Raw genomic sequence first — 23,153 nt, 5'->3', positions numbered from 1 at the left:
AGCTCTATGGAGAATTCCTTCGACCTGATTGCTTGGTTTTTGCTCTGACATTCACTTTAAACTGTGGGACCTTATATAGACAGGTGTGTGCATTTCCAAATCATGTCCAATCAATTGAATTTACCACAGGTGGACTCCAATAAAGTTGTAGAAACATCTCAAGGATGATCAATGGAAACTTCGAGTCTCATAGCCAAGGGTCTGAATACTTATGTTAAAAAGGTATTTCTGTTTTTTATTTGCAATACATTTGCTAAGATTTCTGTTTTTGCTTTGTCATTATGGGTTATTGTGTGTCGATTGATGAGGAAATGTTTTAATGTAATCCATTTTAGAATAAGGCTGTGTCATAACACAATGTGGAAAAGGGGAAGGGTCTGAAGACTTTCCGAATGTACTGTATAGTGTATGAATGAATGCCTGTTGTAATTTGAGTGACTAACGTGTGACTATTTGGCATTACATCCCCACTGCTGTACAATACTGCGTGTTTGTACTGGACATGTATGTATTATACATGCACCGTTGTTCCATTGGATAAAATAAAAAATATACATGTGTATATATACACATATATATTTTTTTAGCATGTCAAACAAGCAGGTCTCTGGACAAAAAGTATCTAAACAATAGTATTACATCTGGGGAATAGGTAAAAAGGCTGATTTATAAGTATGTTATACATTACCTTAATAATGTGTTCTGAAAAACACTGTATTTGCACAATTCTCTTTTATTAATGCATGAGCATTTTCAGGTCCAGAGACGCTGGACCAGATAGGCAACATATTTTATAGGACACTAAATTACTAGGCAGAAAGTAGCTAGGGACTAGGCATACATTTCTATAGAATTGGGACCGTATCATTTTGCGACAGTGCTGAGCAATTGACTTGAGTCTTTACGACATGTGCCTTTAATTTCTGTCAGGCCAGTAATATACAACAGAGAAGTCACGGATCAAAACATGAGGGGTCATCTGTGACTTTGTTCATCGTAGACGAGTGTATAAAAAGTTATGTTGCAAGTCTTTGATAGAGGCGGATCTTAGCAATAAAACATGGTGAGTTAGTAATGATTATATCGATGCTACGGTGAAAGGATAGCTTACTGCATTGAAGTGTTTAGACAAGAGCAGAAGCTTTAGAATGTCGTTAGTAACGCTGGCTAGCCAGCCAGTTAGCTAACTAGCGACTGTAGCAGCATACTAGTGAAAGTGAGCAAGCTGATAGAGTGTGTGTAGCTACGACTAACAGCCATACAGTTGGTGGCTAGCTAACATTACTCATCCTAGACCCCTGACGCATAAATGGTTAACGTTACAGCTAGAAACAAATAGCAGCATGACTACTGCAGCGCCATCATGTGGAAACCATTAAGGTACATGACCTACAGATCACACAGGTTTTGACCACATATCTGAGATGTGACCACTGCACTAGCTGACTTTGATTATAAACATGTATTGTAGGCTTTATATGAAAAGGTTGCGATATCTTCCTCTACTAATGAACATCCATAATCGATTCACAGGCCAGTTCCATGGTGGCAGTGGGGCTCACCCTAGCAGCAGCTGGATTTGTAGGTCAGTTTATCTTTAAGGTACAGAATATGCAGAGTTGAAGAAACGATTTGATGGATTTTGTGACACTAAAAGGCGGATCCTCCTTGATTCAGGTCGCTATGCCATGCAGGCCATGAAACACATGGAACCCCAAATGAAGCAAGCTATGCAGAGTTTTCCCAAATCGGTAAGATTGTATGGGCTTTCACACGTGTTTACCTCTACAAGACACAATGAATGGCATTAGTCTGACTGAACTCACATTGGTGCTGTGGTGGAATAAGTACCTAATTGTCATAGTTGAGTAAAAGTAAAGATACCTTAAATAGAAAATGACCCAAGTAAGTCACCTAATAAAACATTAGGTTTGAAATGTATAGTTTTACTTTTGATACATAAGTACATTTCAAATTCCTTATTAAGCAAACCATATGGGACCATTTTCTTAATTTACAGATAGCCAGGGGCTTTCTCCAACACTCAGACATAATTTACAAATGAAGCATTTGTGTTTAGTGAGTCTGCCAGATCAGAGGCAGAAGGGATGACCAGGGTGGTTCTCTTGACAAGTTTGTGAATTGGAACATTTCTGTCCTGCTAAGCATTCAAAATGTAACAAGTACTTTTGGGTGTCAGGGAAAATATGGAGTAAAAAGTACAGTTCTTTAGGAATTTAGTAAATTGAAAGTTGTCAAAAATAAGAGCCAACAAAAACTACTTACACCAATGCATCTGTTATACAATTGTAACTGTCTTGTTGCAGGCTTTTGGTGGTGGATACTACAGAGGTGGATTTGATCCCAAAATGAACAAGAGAGAGGCGTCGCTCGTTCTAGGAGTCAGGTACTGTAAATTTCACTGTGATAAGCAAATGCTTGACTTTATTGCACTAATGCATCATATTGTTGTCCCCAGTCCCACAGCTAACAAGACCAAGATCAGAGAAGCCCACAGAAAACTGATGATCCTTAATCACCCTGATAGAGGTTTGAGGAACTAGTACAATGTGTGGTCATGACTTTTATTTAGACCCATTGCGCTTGTAAAAATGTATTGGATCACACTGTACTCTAAAAATTCACATTTTGTTCTATTGCAGGTGGATCACCATATCTTGCGGCTAAAATAAATGAAGCAAAGGATTTACTTGATGGACAACTAAAGAAATAGATCAGATAATCACATTGCACTTGGTTTTTCTTATTAATTGTGCCCAAATAAATAATGTAAGAGATCAAACTCAGTCTTCCTCTCTACATTACTCATGTTCTCAGGACAAAGGTGGTTTTGGATCTAAATGGAAGATCGGGTTTTATTTAAGAACTACCGGCATACAAAACATATTGCACATCAAACCAGAATGAGCATAAAAAAAACAGAATTGTAGTTTACCAAACCAACATCTGGGAACTTCTCTTTCAGTAGTCCAAATTGTCACCTGCATGAAAATAGGTCTTCAGCCAGTGTTAGGAATAACAGCTTTTTAAATACTGTACACTTGATAAACCAAATAAAGCTCCTTCATGAGACCAGTTACTGCCACCATAATTCCAGCCTCTGGTGGGTGCATTTCAGCATACAGGTTCACTACTATGTGGAGTGTCATTCAGAAAAAAGAAAAAAAATTGACATTGAACATTAACAGACCAGTTTCCAGACTAATGTTATTCTTATGGAAAATAAATTACAATTCAGTGCAAAACTCTCTTCCAGACTGCATTTCCTCGTATGAAGAAGTGGTTGCATATTAAAATGTAACAAAAAGCAGCTAACTCAACAAATATTAGGATAACTGGATTCTTCCTATCTTTGCCATCACTGACAAAACGTTTACTACAGCCAGGCAACTAACTATGTTGAATCTATTCTCAAGGCACAACATCAGATCATGTACTTGAAACATACTCTTATGTCTCGGGTTCAGTGCTAAATCTCTCTGTGTCCCATGTTGAGGGAACTGAAAAGTGCAGTAGAGAATCTGGAAGTCCATGACTATCTTTGGCAAGCTTGTACAATAACTATTGTAAAAATGTAGTACAATTAATGAGTTTGAGTGGATTCGTAGATTAGGAAACCCCGTTCAGGACAGGCTGCTGGTCACCATTCCCTTGGTAAGTGACTTTGGCAACCTGTTCTGTGGAAGCCCTGCCTGGTTCGTCACCTCTTCCATTGCTGGGTCCGTTGCTTGTATTTGCTTCTGCAGATAGGCTGTGCTCCGCAATACACTCAACCTGCCCCTAAAAGACACAGGTAGAAACAGTTACAGAAGCTTGACCAAAGACACACTTCACATTCAGGTGTTGATACAATTCTGGGAATTGAAAACCAGCCTGGTCTCAACTCATTGGCAGGGTTTGGTACATTACCATGATTCTTTCTTTGGCCTGGGACCGACCTGTATGTAACAAGTATCTCATAGTAGTACTAGTGCTGATTTAGGATCAGTTTAACCTTTTAAATCACAATGAGTCATTTATTTAACCAGGCAAGTCAGTTCAGAACAAATTCATGATTGCCTACCCCGGTCAAACCCTAACGACACTGGGCCAATTGTGCGTTGCCCTATGGGACTCCCAGTTAGTCAGTTGTGATACAGCCTGGAATCGAACCAGGGTCAGTAATGACGTCTATAGCACTGAGAAGCAGTGCCTTAGACCGCTGCGCCACTCGGGAGCCCCAAGTAAGAACGGGGGGGTCTGATCCTAGATCCGCACTCCTATTCTGATACATACAGGCCCTGAAGTCTGATTTGTAGCATTGTTTTCCAGACTCACCAGTTCTTTTTTGTTCTTTTTCAGTTCTTTTTGGTTAGTCTGTCTGCTTTGTGATTCAGCACGGGATATGTAATCTGCCACTGTAACTGCAAAACAAAGAATGTTAGAACCACTTTTACATTGGTAATTCATTTAACTAGAACTTAAATAGGATGTCATAGCTAATTAAATAAAAACAATGAAAAAACAGACAATGCAGTTAAAAATAACTAAGAAGGTAGTCTTAGGAGTGCAAGTGAGAAATACAGGCAACTAGTATTACAGCAAGGAAAAATCAATGAATTTTCACAACCTTAAAACGGTTGTCAACCAGTAGCTGACATGTTAGTGAACTGGAGTGGTAACATTAAAAACAATGGGTCTTCTTGATGGCATGCCTTTCCTAAGTTTCTCCCTCAGCTCCAGATAGAGAAATTGAAGAGGCTTCCCAGAGCAAGTTGATGGTTACTGGTTGAATCACTTTACTGCTAGCGAGGGAAAGTGTTAAGCACACGCTTTGGTCAACAAACAGGCCGTTCAACACCGGTTACCTGGTTGCTTTTCCTCTGGTGGGCGGACACTGCGTCTGCTGCTACGGTTACGCCGTTGTGGTTTAGCTTTTGAGTCATCTATGTGGGGGAGAATTTGTGCAGAGCCCTCAGTGAGAGTATTGCATAAGGATAGACTTGGGATTGGTGTAAATTTATGATTCTATCCTTTTTTGGTCTGTCACGGAGGTAATTGCCTCCCACCTAATGCTTATGAGAGTGTTTGTTGTTGAATCCCATTGGCTCCCAGGGATTGTTTATTTTACTCAGACACCTTTATCCAGAAGGGACTTACCAAGGCTATTCTCACTGAGGGAAGCGTTATCTGATTCACTCATGCCATCAATGACTGTTGTGTCCTCGTCAGTCCGGCGGCGGCGGGAGCGGCGGCGGCGGTTTGTGTTGAGGTTGGAGTCGCTTGCATCAGTGTCAGCCGTCTGGTCTGTCTCTGTGTTGTCAAGCACACTGTATGGGTTGCCATAAGGATCCTTCAGAGCTACAGAGTAAGCAAAATGGCTTAATATTTAACACCTATCGTTTGAGGAACAATTCAAACCTTCATGTGATCATTCATGATAAACATAAAAGGATAACAAATGATTGTCTGATGTCATCAGCATGTGTATGACCCATCAATTGTATCTGCAGCTGTACCGGTGTTGGGGGCTCCTCTCCCTGCTCCACGGCCCCTGGGCCCTCTACCCCTCCCTGGACCAGCTCTCCTCCTGCTGTCTCTCTGTTGTCGAGTCCCCCTCTCCGGTTCTTCTCCCGCCAGGGACCAGTCACTCAGCTCATCCTTACGCTCAGAGTCAGTCTCAGAGGCATTGGATTGCTCAGAGTTTGTGCCTGAAAGTCAAACATAGCTTTTTAATACCACATGGCTGATGACTATCACATTCTGTTGAGCTATAGCATTATATCCCAATATCAATATTCCCCTCTCTAGACTGTCTTAACTTTTGACTGACCACCTGATAGGTGTGGAAGACTGGCTTGTAATGGGAGAATCTACAAAATGTCTTCAGTATCATTGTAAACATGACACTCACCATAGCCGGAGGTGTAGTTGGGGCCCCTGCGTCCGCGGCCTCTGCCGGTGTAGGAGCGGCTGGTGTGCACGGCGGTAGCAGCCACACTGTCGTCTGTGGTGTAGCCCTTGTCTGCTGGGCGGCCAGATGAAGGCCTGTGGCCCATCCCAATCTGCCTCAGCTGCTCGTCTATCTGCAGTCTCTCCATACGCAGCTGCTCGACTTCCTGCAGTCGACGTCAGGCAAACATGTCACAAAAAAAACTCCTACAGCGCTGACTCAAACCATTAGGAGTGTGTTACTGTAGATCACTGCTTACGTTCAGGTAGGCAATGTGGTACTCCAGAAGTACCTGGACATTCCCAATATTCTCCTTAGTGCCGACAAATGTAAACGGGACCATTCCCTGTGTCAGCGCATCACAAATAAATGATGTTATTATGGGTGAAGAGTGTTTCGATGACAATATTGATCTCTTTGTCTACTAAGTGAGCTAGAAAGTAGCACAAAAGTAAGGGCTTACTTCTTGACGTGGCTGTGTGCCATCCTTGTCCCCTTCAATCCTAACTCTCACCACTCCAGACTTGTCAACGATCTCCTGAATGACTTTCCCATTCTTGCCAATTACCTTGCCTGAAAAAGCCACAAAGAACTTGTGTGAACTGCCACAAACACACCATCACTTTAATTTTATAATGATCAAATCAATCTCCATACATACCGACCAAGTTCCTGGGGATCTGAACAGAATCTTCAAGAAACTCCAGATAATTCCTTGCCTTCTTAACTGCCTCCTCATTCTTGAAGAATACAAAAGGTTGTTTTTTTAAAAAGGTCCTGGTGGTAAATACACGTCTGTAGTTCACACGCACACAAACGTCTATAGTCAACACGCACACACACACACACGCCCATAGTTCTCACACACACACACACAAACACACGCCCATAGTTCACACACACACGCCCATAGTTCACACACACACGCCCATAGTTCACACACACACGCCCATAGTTCACACACACACACACACGCCCATAGTTCACACACACACGCCCATAGTTCACACACACACACACACGCCCATAGTTCACACACACACACACACGCCCATAGTTCACACACACGCCCATAGTTCACACACACACACGCCCATAGTTCACACACACACACACCCATAGTTCACACACACACACACACACGCCCATAGTTCACACACACACACGCCCATAGTTCACACACACACACGCCCATAGTTCACACACACACACGCCCATAGTTCACACACACACACGCCCATAGTTCACACACACACGCCCATAGTTCACACACAACACGCCCATAGTTCACACACAACACGCCCATAGTTCACACACAACACGCCTATAGTTCACACACAACACGCCTATAGTTCACACACAACACGTCTATAGTTCACACACACACACACGTGTGTGTGTGTGAACACACACACACGTCTGTAGTTCACACACACACACGTCTGTAGTGTCACACACGTGTGTGTGTTCACACACACGTCTATAGTTCACACACACACACACACGTCTATAGTTCACACACACACACACACGTCTATAGTTCACACACACGTCTATAGTTCACACACACGTCTATAGTTCACACACACGCACGCCCGTCTATAGTTCACACACACGCACGCCCGTCTATAGTTCACACACACGCACGCCCGTCTATAGTTCACACACACGCACGCCCGTCTATAGTTCACACACACGCACGCCCGTCGTTCACTCTCACGCACGCCCGTCGTTCACTCTCACGCACGCCCGTCGTTCACTCTCACGCACGCCCGTCGTTCACTCTCACGCACGCCCGCCGTTCACTCTCACGCACGCCCGCCGTTCACTCTCACGCACGCCCGCCGTTCACTCTCACGCACGCCCGCCGTTCACTCTCACGCACGCCCGTCGTTCACTCTCACGCACGCCCGTCGTTCACTCGCACGCACGCCCGTCGTTCACTCGCACGCACGCCCGTCGTTCACTCGCACGCACGCCCGTCGTTCACTCGCACGCACCCACACGATCACACGCACGCGTCTATAGTTCTCACTCTCACGCACGCCCGTCGTTCACTCTCACGCACGCCCGTCGTTCACTCTCACGCACGCCCGTCGTTCACTCTCACGCACGCCCGTCGTTCACTCTCACGCACGCCCGTCGTTCACTCTCACGCACGCCCGTCGTTCACTCTCACGCACGCCCGTCGTTCACACGCACCCACACGATCACACGCACACATCCGTCCATAGTTCACACGTCCATAGTTCACACGTCCATAGTTCACACGTCCATAGTTCACACGTCCATAGTTCACACGTCCATAGTTCACACGTCCATAGTCGTCATACAGACTACCGCTCAAAAGTTTGTGGTCACTTAGAAATTTCCTTGTTTTTGAAAGAAAAGCACATTTTTCATACATTAAAACATCAAATTGATCAGAAATACAGTGTAGACAATGTTGTAAATGAATATTGTAGGCCAGCAAGGCCAGCATCGCCTCTTCAGTGTTGACGTTGAGACTGGTGTTTTGCGGGTACTATTTAATGAAGCTGCCAGTTGAGGACTTGCGAGCCGTCTGTTTCTCAAACTAGACACCCTAATGTACTTGTCCTCTTGCTCATTTGTGCACCCGGCCTCCCACTCCTCTTTCTATTCTGGTTAGGGACAGTTTGCACTGTTCTGTGAAGGGAGTAGCGTTGTACAAGATCTTCAGTTTCTTGGCAATTTCTCGCATGGAATAGCCTTAATTTCTTAGAACAAGAATAGACTGACGAGTTTCAGAAGAAAGTTTTGTTTCTGGCCATTTTGCGCCTGTAATCGAACTCACAAATGCTGATGCTCCAGATACTCAACTAGTCTAAAAAGGCCAGTTAAAAAAAAAAAAAAAAATTGCTTCTTTAATCAGCACAACAGTTTTCAGCTGTGCTAACATTATTGGAAAAGGGTTTTCTAATGATCAATTAGCCTTTTAAAATTATAAACTTGGATTAGCTAACACAACGTGCCATTGGAACACAGGAGTGATGGTTGCTGACAATGGACCTCTGTATGCCTATGTAGATATTCCATTAAAAATCATATTTTTCCAGCTTCAATAGTAATTTACAACATTAACAATATCAACACTATTTTTCATCAAATTCATGTTATTTTAAAGGGGCAATTTTTTTGATGCTTTTCTTTCAAAAACAAGGACATTTCTAAGTGACTCCAAACTTTTGAACGAACGTCTATAGTTCCCTCATAAGGTCTTGGAGCAGCAAAAGCATTAGCACACCTCTCCGTAAATTCTGAACGTCCCGCTCCCCTCATCCAGCTCGATAGCAGTGACTCCAGGCAGTTTTCTGGCTTGTTGAATGTTGCTTCCATGGCTTCCAATGGCAAGGCCCATGAGGTCCACCCTGACTGTAAACTCCTCTTGGAAACCAGACGCCAGTTGCTTTGTACTCTTGAGAAGAGATCGTTTTGAGTGAAAGAGTTAACATTCACAGATGTTATTCATTTTACTGTTATCCAATTTAATTTTGTCATGCGCATGAATTCATGTGTTTTTATGCCAGGATGCAATTATGAAAGTCGCCCTTACCTCCAGATGTTTAGTGGCCTCCTCATTTCGGGACATGAGCATGAGCTTAGTACGAATGCTCCTCAGGTGCATGTCACTGAGCAAAGACACTCGCTTAACTGTGGCTTCATTTATGGACTGCAAGGAAACAAGAATATAAACATAAATAAATGGTAAATAACATAAAATAAAAACACATTAACTGGTAGGGGGAAAAATGTATAGTTACATATCGGGATATTACTGTTGACGATATATCATATTGTCACAATATTATTTTGCGCTAGTTGGCTGTGCCTGCACCAAAACTCCAGTATTTTTTCCCCCATAGCTTGTTCTCCATCTTTTTAAATAGGGACCCAATTTGCTTTTCAGGACTTATTTCCATAACTGGTCCAAACTAGTTCTCTCATGTCTCTTGTCCCTCTGCAGCAGACATACAGTTGAAGTCAGAAGTTTACATACACTTAGGTTGGAGTCATTAAAACTCGTTTTTCAACCACTCCATAAATTTCTTGTTAACAAACTATAGTTTTGGCAAGTCGGTTAGGACATCTACTTTGTGCATGACAAGTAATTTTTCCACCAATTGTTTACAAACGGAGTATTTCACTTAAAATTCACTGTATCACAATTGCAGTGGGTCAGAAGTTCACATACACTAAGTTGACTGTGCCTTTAAACAGCTTGGAAAATTCCAGAAAATGTCATGGCTTTAGAAGCTTCTGAAAAATAATGTCTATTAGCCTGAGTCAATTGGAGGTGTACCTGTGGATGTATTTCAAGGCCTACCTTCAAACTCAGTGCCTCTTTGCTTGACATCATGGAAAAATCAAAAGAAATCAGCCAAGACCTCCACAAGTCTGGTTCGTCCTTGGGAGCAATTTCCAAACGCCTGAAGGTACCACGTTCATCTGTACAAACAATAGTACGCAAGTATAAACACCATGGGACCACGCAGACGTCATACCGCTCAGGAAGGATACGCGTTCTGTCTCCTAGAGATGAACGTACTTTGGTACGAAAAGTTTAAATCAATCCCAGAACAGCAAAGGACCTTGTGAAGATGCTGGAGGAAACAGGTACAAAAGTATCTATATCCACAGTAAAACAAGTCCATTATCGACATATTGCTCAGCAAGGAAGAAGCCACTGCTCCAAAACCGCTATAAAAAGTCAGACTTCGGTTTGCAACTGCACATGGGAACAAAGATCGTACTTTTTGGAGAAATGTCCTCTGGTCTGATGAAACAAAAATATAACTTTTCGGCCATTGTTTTGTTTGGAGGTAAAAGGGGAGGCTTACAAGCCGAAGAACACCATCCCAGCCGTGAAGCACAGGGGTGGCAGCATCATGTTGTGGGGTTGCTTTACTGCAGGAGCGACTGGTGCACTTCACAAAATAGATGGCTTCATGGGGGGGGGGGGGGGGGCTATGATCACTCGGCTACACATGCCTCTCCCTAATGTCAATAATGTCAATATGCCTTGTCTATTGCTGTTTTGGTTAGTAATTTGTCTTATTTCGCTGTAGAGCCTCCAGCCCTGATCAATATGCCTTATGTTCCACCCCCCACACACACATGCGGTGACCGCACCTGGCTTAAATGGTGCCTATGGAGACAAAACCTCTCATCGTCACTCAATTCCTAGGCTTACTTCCACTGTACTCACATCCTACCATACCCTTGTCTGTACATCATGCCTCAAATCTATTCTTCTGTGCCCAGAAACCTGCTCCTTTTACTCTCTGTTCCGAACGCACTAGACAACCAGTTCTTTTAGCCTTTAGCTGTACTCTTAACCTACTCCTCCTTTGTTCCTCTGGTGATGTAGAGGTTAACCCAGGCCCTGCAGCCCTCAGCATCACTCCCATTCCCCAGGCGATCGCATTTGTTGACTTTTGTAACCATAAAAGCCTTTGTTTCGTGCATGTTAACATTAGAAGGCTCCCCCCTAAGTTTATTTTATTCACTGCTTTAGCACACTCCGCCAACCCGAATGTCCTAACCGTGTCTGAATCCTGGCTTAGGAAGGCCACCAAAATTCCTGAAATTTCCATTCTTAACAATAACATTTTCCGACAAGACAGAACTGCCAAAGGGTGCGGAGTTGCAATTTTCTGCAGAGATAGCCTGCAGAGTTCTGTCATACTATCCATATCTGTGCCCAAACAATTTGAGCTTCTACTTTTAAAAATCCACCTTTCCAGAAACAAGTTTCTCACCGTTGCCGCTTGTTAGAGTCCCATCTTGACAACTTCCGGTGAAATTGTAGAGCGCAAAATTGAAATTACAGAAATATAAATATTTAACATTCATGAAAATACAAATGTCATACATCAAAATAAAGCTTAACTTCTTGTTAATCCAGCCGCTGTGTCAGATTTCAAAAAGGCTTTAAAGCGAAAGCACACCATGCGATTATGAGGACAGCGCCCCGCATACAAAAGCACGAAAAACATTTTTTCCACCAGGCAGGTGCGCCACGAAAGTCGGAAATAGCGATAAAATAAATGCCTTACCATTGAAGATCTTCTGTTGGCACTCCAAACGTTGCCAATAAACTTCTCCAAACAACGTTTCTAATCAAACCTATGGTACCACTTAATACGTAAATAAACAATAAAATTTAAGACCGAGAATCGTTATTGTCTTTACCGGAGATAAACAACAAAGAATGCGCTCTCATCCACATGTATGAAAACACTACAGCCAAAATGGGAGCCACTTAGAAAAACTACCAATTCTAGCTCATTTTTCCAAAAACAAGCCTGAAACTCTTTCTAAAGTCTTGACATCTAGTGGAAGCCATAGGAACTGCAATCTGGGAGGTTTTTGCCTCATAATAAACATGACAGCCATTGGAAACTGTGGTACGCCGAATATTTTTTGGGGGGGGATGGTTTGTCCTTGGGGTTCCGCATGCCATATAAGTTCTGTTATACTCACAGATATTATTTTAACAGTTTTAGAAACTTTTGTGTTTTCTATCCAGGCAGTTTACTTTGGGCACGCTTTTCTACCAGATGTCAAAATACTGCCCCCTAGCCTAAAGAGGTTAACTTCATTGGGATAGGAGGCAGTATTTTCACATCCGGATGAAATGCGTGCCCAAAGTAAACTGCCTGTTTCTCAGGCCCAGAAGCTAGGATATGCATATAATTGGTAGATTTAGATAGAAAACACAAAAGTTTCTAAAACTGTTAAAATTATGTCTGTGAGTAAAACAGAACTTATTTGGCAGGCGAAACCCAGAGGACAAACCATCCAGGGGAAAAAAAACGAGGTCACTGTGTTTTTCCAATTGGTTTTCTATGGGAAACTATATTTATGAGGAACATGGTTGCAGTTCCTATAGCTTCCACTAGATGTCAACAGTCTTTAGAAATTGCTTGATGTTTTTCTTTTGAGAAATGAAGAAGTAGGGCTGTTCATTGTGAGTGTCAAGCCAAGTGGACTCTTCTGCGTGGTGCGCATGAACTGGCGCTCACTCCACGTTGTTTTTATCCGCTATTGAACACAGTATATTCCGTCTTAAATTTTATAGATTATTTACGTTTTAGGATATCTAAGGTTGGATTTGGAAAGTTGTTTGAAATGTTTGGACCAAGTTTACAGGTAACTTATTAGATCCTTCATTGTCATGTTGGGCGAGTTGGAGCCGTTGTATTTCTGAATCAAACTTGCCAAATAAATGGACATTTTGTGGATATAAAGAAGGAATTTATCGAACAAAAGGACCATTTGTGGTGCGACACGGTTGAAATATGTTTTTCATGTGTTGGTATGCGTGGCGCTGTCCTCAGATAATCGCATGGTTTGCTTTCCCGTAAAGCCTTTTTGAAATCTGACACGGTGGCTGGATTAACATCAAGTTAAGCTTTATTTTGATGTATTGCACTTGTGACTTGTGACTTGATGAAAGTTAAATATAAAAAGACGTGTTTGTTTTGTCCTCTCGTGTACTTTTGTATTTTTTCATATTTTTTTGTATATATTTCAATTTATTTTCAATCTCTTCTTGATTTTTTATTTGATTATACCTTCCGGTAACCTGCCTCACCCAATGTTATACGGAATCGCTATTATTTGAAATTTTAGAACACATTGAAGAATCTCCAGAAGCTAACCAGCTAGTAAGCTACAAGCTATTTAGTTATTGTTAGCCACTGCTAGCAGCTTTTACCTTCTGCACAGATACCAGCCCTGTTTTTAGCCTGGACAATACTCGCCTGTCTACCAATATCGGACTGTCTCTCCACAACAACGCTGTGATCCGGTGCCAAGGTCCAGGGTTTACAGCAAGGATCCGGTGGAGTTTTAGGCTCGAGCCGTGTATGAGTGTGGTTCGGGTGAACAGCTGAGTAGGCCGGGAGGTGGGCCTCAGGAAATAGCTTCGGTACTAGGTGCCACGGCCTACTCAGCTGTTCACCCGAACCACACTCATACATGGCTCGAGCCCAAAACTCCACCGGATCCTTGCTGTAAACTCTGGACCTTGGAACCGGATCACCGCTGCTACCGATTGGATATAGTGGCTAACGCCACTGCCACAAAGCTAGCACCAGTTAGCCGTGAGCCAGGCACATCTCCCGGCTAGCAAACTAAATTCTACAATACCTCTTTCGCCATCTGGCTTGGATTCTCTGTCAACACGGCGCCCCGCCGCACCACCACGACTGGTCTGCCGACGAATACTCCATCCGCTGTGCCTTCATCCGGCCTCCGTCGGAGCAGACGCTACTAACTTTAAACGCTGTGTCGCTTGCGTAGTGGGGCTCCCCTGTTCCATCTACTGCTGCCCCCTGGACACTATGATCACTTGGCTAAATAGCTGATGCCTACTGGACTGTCCATTAATCGCGGTACTCCATTCTGTTTATTTATTTTTTATATTTTCGTCCCAGCCGCAAACTCAGGCTCTGTGTGTAGTTAATCCGACCCTCTCGGTCTAGTCATCGCCATTTTACCTGCTGTTGTTGTGTTAGCTGTTGTTTTAGCTAGCTCTCCCAATCAACACCTGTGATTACTTTATGCCTCGCTATATGTCTCTCTCAAATGTCAATATAACTTGTATACTGTTGTTCAGGTTAGTTATCATTGTTTTAGTTTACAATGGACCCCCTAGTTCCACTCTTCATACCTCTGATACCTCCTTTGTCCCACCTCCCACACATGCGGTGACCTCACCCATTACAACCAGCATATCCAGAGATACAACCTCTCTTATCATCACCCAGTGCCTGGGCTTACCTCCACTGTACCCGCACCCCACCATACCAGTCTGCGCATTATGCCCTGAATATATTCTACCACGCCCAGAAATCTGCTCCTTTTATTTTGTCCCCAATGCTCAAGACGACCAGTTTTGATAGACTTTAGCCGCACCCTCATGCTACTCCTCCTCTGTTCCGCGGTGATGTAGAGGTAAACCCAGGCCCTGCATGTCCCCAGGCACCCTCATTTGTAGACCTATATCCATCCTGCTCTGCCTATCTAAGGTCTTCGAAAGCCAAGTCAACAAATAGATCACTGACCATCTCGAATCCCACCGTACCTTCTCCGCTGTGCAATCTGGTTTCCGAGCCGGTCACATGTAAACCTAAGCCACGCTCAAGGTACTAAACGATATCATAACCGCCATCGATAATAGACAATAATGTGCAGCCGTCTTCATCGACCTAGCCAAGGCTTTCGACTCTGTCAATCACCATATTATTATCGGCAGACTCAGTAGCCTCAGTTTTTCTAATGACTGCCTTGCCTGGTTCTCCAACTACTTTGCAGACAGAGTTCAGTGTGTCAAATCGGAGGGCCTGTTGTCCGGTCCTCTGGCAGTCTTTATGGGGGTGCCACAGGGTTCAATTCTCGGGCCGACTCTTTTCTCTGTATATATCAATGATGTTGCTCTTGCTGCGGGCGATTCCCTGATCCACCTCTACGCAGACGACACCATTCTGTATACCTCTGGCTCTTCCTTGGACACTGTGCTATCTAACCTCCAAACGAGCTTCAATGCCATACAACACTTCTTCCGTGGCCTCCAACTCCTCTTAAACACTAGTAAAACCAAATGCATGCTTTTCAACTGTTCGCTGCCTGCACCAGCACGCCCGACTAGCATCACCACCCTGGATGGTTCCGACCTAGAATATGTGAACATCTATAAGTACCTAGGTGTCTGGCTAGACTGTAAACTCTCCTTTCAGACCCATATCAAACATCTCCAATCTAAAATCAAATCTAGAGTCGGCTTTCTATTTCGCAACAAAGCCTCCTACACTCACGCCGCCAAACTTACCCTAGTAAAACTGACTATTCTACCGATCCTCGATTTCGGTGATGTCATCTACAAAATGGCTTCCAATACTCTACTCAGCAAACTGGATGCAGTTTATCACAGTGCCATCTGCTTTATTACTAAAGCACCTTATACCACCCACCACTGCGACCTGTATGCTCTAGTCGGCTGGCCCTCGCTACATATTCGTCGCCAAACCAACTGGCTCCAGGTCATCTATAAGTCCATGCTAGGTAAAGCTCCGCCTTATCTCAGTTCATTGGTCACGATGGCAACACCCACCCGTTGCACGCACTACAGCAGGTGTATCATCCCTAAAGCCAACACCTAATTTGGCCACCTTTCCTTCCAGTTCTCTGCTGTCTGTGACTGGAACGAATTGCAAAAATCGTTGAAGTTGGAGACTTATCTCCCTCACCAACTTTAAACATCTGCTATCTGAGCAGCTAACCGATCGCTGCAGCTGTACATAGTCCATCTTTAAATAGCCCACCCAATTTACCTACCTCATCCCTATACTATTTTTAGTTATTTACTTTTCTGCTCTTTTGCACACCAGTATCTCTACCTGCACATGACCATCTGATCATTTATCACTCCAGTGTTAATCTGCTAAATTGTAATTATTCGCCTACCTCCTCATGCCTTTTGCACACCATGTATATAGACTCTTTTTTACTTTTTTTCCCCCTACTGTGTTATTGACTTGTTTATTGTTTACTCCATGTGTAACTGTGTTGCTGTCTGTTCACACTGCTATGCTTTATCTTGGCCAGGTCGCAGTTGTAAATGAGAACTTGTTCTCAACTAGCCTACCTGGTTAAATAAAGGTGAAAAAAAAAATAATACAAAAAAATAAACAAAGCCTCTTTCACTCATTCCGCTAAACATATCCTCGTAAAACTGACAATCCTACCGATCCTTGTCTTCGGCGATATAATTTACAAAACAGCCCCACTCAACAAATTGGATGCAGTCTATCACAGTGCCATCCGTTTTATCACCAGAGCCCCATATACTACCCACCACTGCGACCTGTATGCTCTCGTTGGCTGGCCCTCACTACATATCTGTCGCCAAACCCAGCAGGTATATTGCACTGGTCATCCCCAAAGCTAACACTTACTTTGGCCGCATTTTCTTCCAGTTCTCTGCTGCCAATGACTGGAACCAATTGCAGAAATCTCTGAAGCTGGAGTCTTATATCTCCCTCTCTTACTTTAAGCATCAGCTGTCTGAGCAGCTTACCGATCACTGTACCTGTACACAGCCAATCTCTAAATAGCACACCCGACTATCTCCTCCCCATATTACTACTTACCCTCTTGCACCCCAGTATCTCTACTTGCACATCATCATCTGCACATCTATCACTCCAGTATTAATGCTAAATTGTAATTATTTTAGCTTCTATGGCCTATTTATTGCCTACCTCCCTACTCTTCTACATTTGCACACACTGTACATAGATTTTTTTAATTTTAATTTTATTTTGTGTTATTGACTTTACGTTTGTTTATGTGTAACCCTGTGTTGTTGTTTTTGTTGCACAGCTTTGCTATATCCTGGCCAGGTCGCAGTTGTAAATGAGTTATTGTTCTCAACTGGCCTACCTGGTTATTAAATAAAGGTGAAATAAAAAAATATATAAAATAAAAATGGGTCTCTCAAATGGACAATGACCCCAAAAATACATACAAAGTTGTGGCAAAATGGCTTAAGGACAACAAAGTCAAGGTATTGGAGTGGCCATCACAAAGCACTGACCTCAACCCTATAGAACATTTGTGGGCAGAACTGAAAAAGCATGTGCGAGCAAGGAGGCCTACAAACCTGACTCAGTTACACCAGCTCTATCAGGAGGAATGGGCCAAAATTCACCCAACTTATTGCGGAAAGCTTGTGGAAGGTTACCCGAAACATTTGACCCAAGTTAAACAATTTAAAGGCAATGCTACCAAATACTAGTTGAGTGTATGTAAACTTCTGACCCACTGGGAATGTGATGAAAGAAATAAAAGCTGAAATAATTCACTCTACTATTATTCTGACATTTCACATTCTTAAAATAAAGTGGTGATCCTAACTTGACCTAAGATTCTTACTAGGATTAAATAACAGGAATTGTGAAAAACTGCGTTGAAATTTATTTGGCTAAGGTGTATGTAAACTTCCGACATCAACTGTATAGTGAGTAATATGTTTGGAGCATCAAATCGCAATAAAATCACAGTATCGAAATACATATAGAATTGTGAGAATCCCAATACATATCGTATCGGCACCTAAGTATCATGATAATATCATATCGTGAGGTCCCTGGCAATTTCCAGCCCTATTTCATTGGTATACTCAAATCTGCTGGAACTGAAGAAAGAGTGTCAGAAAGATGTATACATACTTACCAGTACAACCAAGCTACTTGTTTCTGAACAGTAGACAATCCGACAAGCTCCCACTGCCTTTTTGAAATCTTTATGCGCTTGTTCACTTTCGCACCTGAAGTAGAAGGAACTATAATCAGATTCTAAATTATAATGCATGTAAATAACATCCAACAAATAACCAGTCTATATCACAATCAGAAACTACTTTTAAACAAGGTACATACGCTGCTTTCAGGTCGTCAGGAACTGGGACTGTGCACTTGAAGAAGGAGCTCTTTGACACCGCCTTGTTGATATTAACAGGCCGAAGACGTTCAAATGTGACTATTTCATTGTATGTGGCGTCACAGGCAGCATACTCGATCACATAGAACTACATAGTAAACACAACACAGGTTACATATCGACTTGCATGAAACTGACAAACATAACAGGATGAGGAAACCCGAGGACAAACATCAAATAAACATCTCCTTGATTAAATAACTCTCCACAATTACATTATAGGACCAGTGAAATTGTAACCACAGTTAACTACTCACATCTCCTTTCATCATGCGCACTTTGGCAAGCCACCAACCACATGGCTCCTGCTCATTGGCCCGGGAGAAGATCTGGTACAGAGAGAAACAAGGGGAGATAATTAAAAATAAGACATCCTATGGAAACTGTGTCTGCTAAATTTCTATGAAGATAGAGAGCCAGTTCTCACCTCCACCTCTTCTCCCTCCCCGATGTCCTTTTTACCATCGGCTGGAGGTGGCATCCGAACATCACTAAAGGGAACTTGTCTCTCTGGTTGCCAACTTCATTAACAACAACAAGCATTTAGATCAGTATCAAAGTTATGCCCAAACTAATACCACTATCACTCCAGTATGACAAACTACAATCTGACAAGAACTGACGAATTACCACACTTACTTGTTCTCAAAGGCAATAGCGAGTGAATCGTCATGGACATCTTTGACAAATCCCTAGAGAAAGGACAGCAGTACTTTAAATCCAGAAGTGCTCCCCTAGCCCTAGATTGTATATACAGTGCAGTGAAAAAGTATTTGCCCTCTTTATAATTTTATCTACTTTTGCATATTTTGATACTGAATGTTTTCAGATCTTTTCAGAACCAAAACAAGACGTCCAACAAGTTACACTTTTGACTCATCTGTCCAGAGAACATTCTTCCAAGAGTTGACAATAATCCAGGTGTTTTTTTGGCAAACTTCAGTAATTTCTATGGATGAGATGAGTCTCATTATGCCTGGTGAAAATCAAATACTATAGCCCACAGGAAAAACCTCATACCAATGGTCAAGCATTGTGGTGATAGTGTGATGGTTTGGGGATGCTTTGCTGCCTCAGGACCTGGATGATTTGCCTTAATAAAAGGAACCATGAATTCTGCTATGTATCAGAATTTTAGTCAGGCCATCCATCTGTGAGATGAAGCGCAGCTTCAGGCAACAACACAATGATCCAAAACACACAATCAAGTCTATATGAAATTGGCTAAAAAGCAACAAATTGGAATGGCCTAGTCAAAGTCCAGACCTAATCCCAATTGAGATGTGGCAGGATTTAAACAAGCAGTTTCTGCTTGAAAACCCACAAATGTCACCGAGTTAAAGCAGTTCTGCATGCAAGAGTGGGCCACAATTCCTCCACAGCGAAGTGAGAGACTGATCAACAACTACAGGAAGCATTTGGTTGCAATTTGGGGCGGCAGGGTAGCCTAGTAGTTAGAGTGTTGGACTAGTAACCGGAAGGTTGTAAGTTCAAACCCTCGAGCTGACAAGGTACAAATCTGTCGTTCTGCCCCTGAACAGGCAGTTAACCCACTGTTCCTAGGCCGTCATTGTAAATAAGAATTTGTTCTTAACTGACTTGCCTAGTAAAATAAAGATAAAAAAATCATTGCAGCTAAAGGAGTCACAACCAGTTATTGAGTGTAAGGGGGCAACTACTTTTTCACACATGGAATTGGGTGGTGCACAACTTTGTTAATTAAATAAATAAAATAAGTATACATTTGTTGTGTTATTTGTAAACTCAGGTTCCCTTTATCTAAGATTAGGTTTTGGTTGAAGATCTGATTACATACAGTATAAAAATGTGCAAAAATCAGAAAGGGGGCAAATACTTTTTCACAGCACTGTAGCTTGTTGCTACGGTATGTTTAGGTATATTCTAGTCAAGAACTCGACCAGGGCACTGTGATATCCCTTCACTATGTGGATCTTTGATTCAGTGAATACAAAAATAGACCTGGTGCCTAAAGTATCTGCTGAATCTGACGACAGCTGAGCTGAGGACTGAGAGCAGCTGACACGGCATAGATCAATCAGTGGGCCTCAGACTGGGCATTCATAGAATAACTTCAGGATAATGTGTTGTTCACATTTCCAACTTTCTGCAATAGTCTAACATCCACAACAAGTGCAAACATTTTCACCACATGTATGGTCTTAAACGGGCAAGTCCTTCTATACTCAACATCTCAGCTAGCTAGCAAGTCAGTTCCTTATTCAGACTTCAATGAGGAGCAAATGAAAACAGTGAGCTGTTTTATGATTAACACATATGGTTAGCATATACACTTTTAGATAGTCTAGCAGGTCATAAAGTTACTCAGATCCATGCTGATTCAAGACGAGCAAAGTCAAAAGAGCAACCGAACCCGTTAGTTCAGCTAGCCAAGTTAACTAGCTAGTACCTAGCTAGCTGGTTGATGCTAACAATAGACAACCCGTCCGACTAGCTGTTAATTAAGTCAGAAACATTCCTCAGTGTTTTCGTCCAAAACAACTAATATCATAACCATGTAACGTTAAGACAAACAGGACGTGAATAAACGTTGTTGCGACAACAAAAACGGACAAGAGGCCAAATAGCTATAATATTTGGCCATCAAGATAGCGTATCTAGCTAACGTTTCGTAATAGCTAGCTAACTTCCAACGTCAGACATGTTGAAAACACATATCTAGTTTAGTGTATGTAGCTAGATTACGTTTGTTGACAATAGTTGGGGAACAGATGTGTGAGTCATGTTTTATAAAACATGATTATGGTCAGTTTACATGAATGTTAAGAATTGATTTACCTTATAATATGCTCCGTTGGAGCCACGGACCTCCACCGTCAGTTCATCCATGTTGGGCATGCAATGCATGCCGGGGAGGAGTTCTAGAAGTTTACAAATGGTACAAATCTAGAAGTGTACTTGCAAATTGATAGGCCAAATTCAATGTGCACATAATCCATACTCCAGGATTACAACATTGTTGTCCATAACATAGGCCTACATTTAGTTAGCTAAATGAAAACATGGGGTAAATAATGTGACACTTCACAGTGTTGCACAACATATATTCTAAGATTTAGGTTAGCTACATTGTAAAATGTGGATATCAACAAGACCTATCATTGATTTTTGCACACTGTAAATCGCCTGAGCGAGTGCATTTTAGAAATGTGGACATGTATCATCCATCAACTTTGCTATCCATGACATTAGACAGAGGACCAAGATGAGGACCAAACTTTGAAATGGCCTGATGTGCTGGCAATTGTAGTCAATGAATTGACAGGCATAAAGGCTCAACTTGTGAATCAGAAATCCGATATTAATAATGAAAAGGTTTTTGTGTCACTCATAAATGGTCAATTTATTCAGATGTAAATGTTGTTATGATGCTGGAATTCAATCAAAACCACACTGCAGGATAACATTGTTCCTGGGCTATAGCACATTCTCCTGATACAGTGCCCTACGAAAGTACACCCCTTGGACTTTTTCCACATTTTGTTGTGTTCCAGCCTGAATTTACAATGTATTCAATTTATATTATTGTCACTGGCCTACACACAATACCCCATAATATCAACGTGGAGTAATGTTTTTAGAACATTGAATGTTTCCGAGTGGACTAGTTACAGTTTTGACTTAAATTGGCTTGAAAATCTATGGAAAGACTTGAAAATGTATAACAATGATCAACAACAAACTTGACAGAGCTTGAAGAATTTTTCAAAGAATAATGTGCAAATATTGTACAATACAGGTGTGTCTTAGAGATTTACCCAGAATGACTCACAGCTGTAATAGCTGCCCAAGGTGATTCTAACGTGTATTGACTCAGGGGTGTGAATATGAGATACAGTTTATTTATGTATGACATTTTCAACAAATTTGCCAACATTTCTAAAAACATATTTTCACTTTGTCATTATGGGGTATTGTGTGTAAATGGGTGACAAGAAAATTGATTTGCTGGTTTTAAGCATTAAACTTTCAAATAGCTCTTTGTTGACTGTTGCTGGTTGTTATCATTCACCATCAGCTCCGGCCTGTACCCTAAATGCCCTAAGCTCTCTTCTGGCCCCTTACACTAAATCTGTATTTGTCCTTCTAGGTGACCTAAATTGGGACATGTTTAAACCACCTGACCAAGTCCTAAAGCAATAGGACTCCCTAAATCTCACTCAGATTATTACCAATCACACAAGGTATGACCCCAAACACCCAAAAAAGGCTACTCTCCTTGATGTTATCCTCACAAATAGTCTTGATAGGTATCAGTCTGGTGTTTTCTGTAATGACCTTAGTGATCACTGTTTAACAGCCTGTATTCACAATGGCTGCTCAGTGAAACGACCTGTCCTGATTTGTCACGCTTGCTAAAAAACTTTAATGAGCGAGCCTTCCTTCATGAACTGGCCTCTGTAAATTGGTATAGAATCAACTTGAACCCCTCTCTCGAAGATGCTTGGACCTTCTTTTTTGATATTTTCAGTGGTATTGTTAACAAAACTCCCCCATAAAGAAAATGAGAATTAGAAACAGGTTCAGCCCCTGGTTCGACTGTGATCTGGCAAAGTTACTCCACCTCAAGAATTCCATTTGGCGAAAGGCTCGGCACACGCATACTCAGGCTAACTGGCTCTCGTTCAGGCAA

The 23,153-nt window shown here is 42.2% G+C and overlaps 2 protein-coding genes across 5 annotated transcripts; one reads left to right on the top strand and one right to left on the bottom strand.

Moving 5' to 3' along the window:
- The first annotated feature begins 911 nt into the window (after positions 1-911).
- dnajc19 (DnaJ (Hsp40) homolog, subfamily C, member 19) lies at positions 912-2,803 on the top strand. Of its 2 annotated transcripts, none has more exons than XM_064935343.1 (6): positions 912-1,063; positions 1,534-1,585; positions 1,678-1,751; positions 2,328-2,407; positions 2,480-2,550; positions 2,664-2,803. In XM_064935343.1, the coding sequence occupies exons 1-6, from the start codon at positions 1,061-1,063 to the stop codon at positions 2,732-2,734; spliced, it is 351 nt and encodes a 116-aa protein (XP_064791415.1). In that variant the 5' UTR covers positions 912-1,060; the 3' UTR covers positions 2,735-2,803. The 2 variants fall into 2 exon arrangements, with proteins under 2 accessions (XP_064791415.1, XP_064791416.1); XM_064935344.1 differs by lacking the exon at positions 912-1,063 and adding an exon at positions 1,102-1,380.
- A 43-nt stretch (positions 2,804-2,846) lies between these two features.
- Positions 2,847-21,360, bottom strand: fxr1 (FMR1 autosomal homolog 1). 3 transcript variants are annotated; one of them, XM_064935340.1, is made up of 17 exons: positions 21,299-21,360; positions 19,121-19,173; positions 18,909-19,002; positions 18,739-18,810; positions 18,421-18,569; positions 18,215-18,308; positions 9,528-9,644; positions 9,219-9,389; positions 6,615-6,693; positions 6,417-6,526; positions 6,213-6,305; positions 5,915-6,119; positions 5,520-5,711; positions 5,161-5,361; positions 4,869-4,946; positions 4,339-4,424; positions 2,847-3,801 (listed from the first exon to the last, which is right to left on the bottom strand). In XM_064935340.1, exons 1-17 carry the CDS (start codon positions 21,356-21,358, stop codon positions 3,631-3,633), a joined length of 2,025 nt encoding a protein of 674 aa, XP_064791412.1. In that variant the 5' UTR covers positions 21,359-21,360; the 3' UTR covers positions 2,847-3,630. The 3 variants fall into 3 exon arrangements, with proteins under 3 accessions (XP_064791412.1, XP_064791413.1, XP_064791414.1); XM_064935341.1 differs by having other exon boundaries at positions 6,213-6,299; XM_064935342.1 differs by lacking the exon at positions 4,869-4,946 and having other exon boundaries at positions 6,213-6,299.
- Positions 21,361-23,153: the final 1,793 nt, after the last annotated feature.

This window comes from Oncorhynchus masou, chromosome 24 (genome assembly GCF_036934945.1).
Source record: "Oncorhynchus masou masou isolate Uvic2021 chromosome 24, UVic_Omas_1.1, whole genome shotgun sequence".
Classification (NCBI taxonomy): Eukaryota; Metazoa; Chordata; class Actinopteri; order Salmoniformes; family Salmonidae; genus Oncorhynchus; species Oncorhynchus masou.
This window is presented reverse-complemented; position numbering and strand designations above follow the sequence as displayed.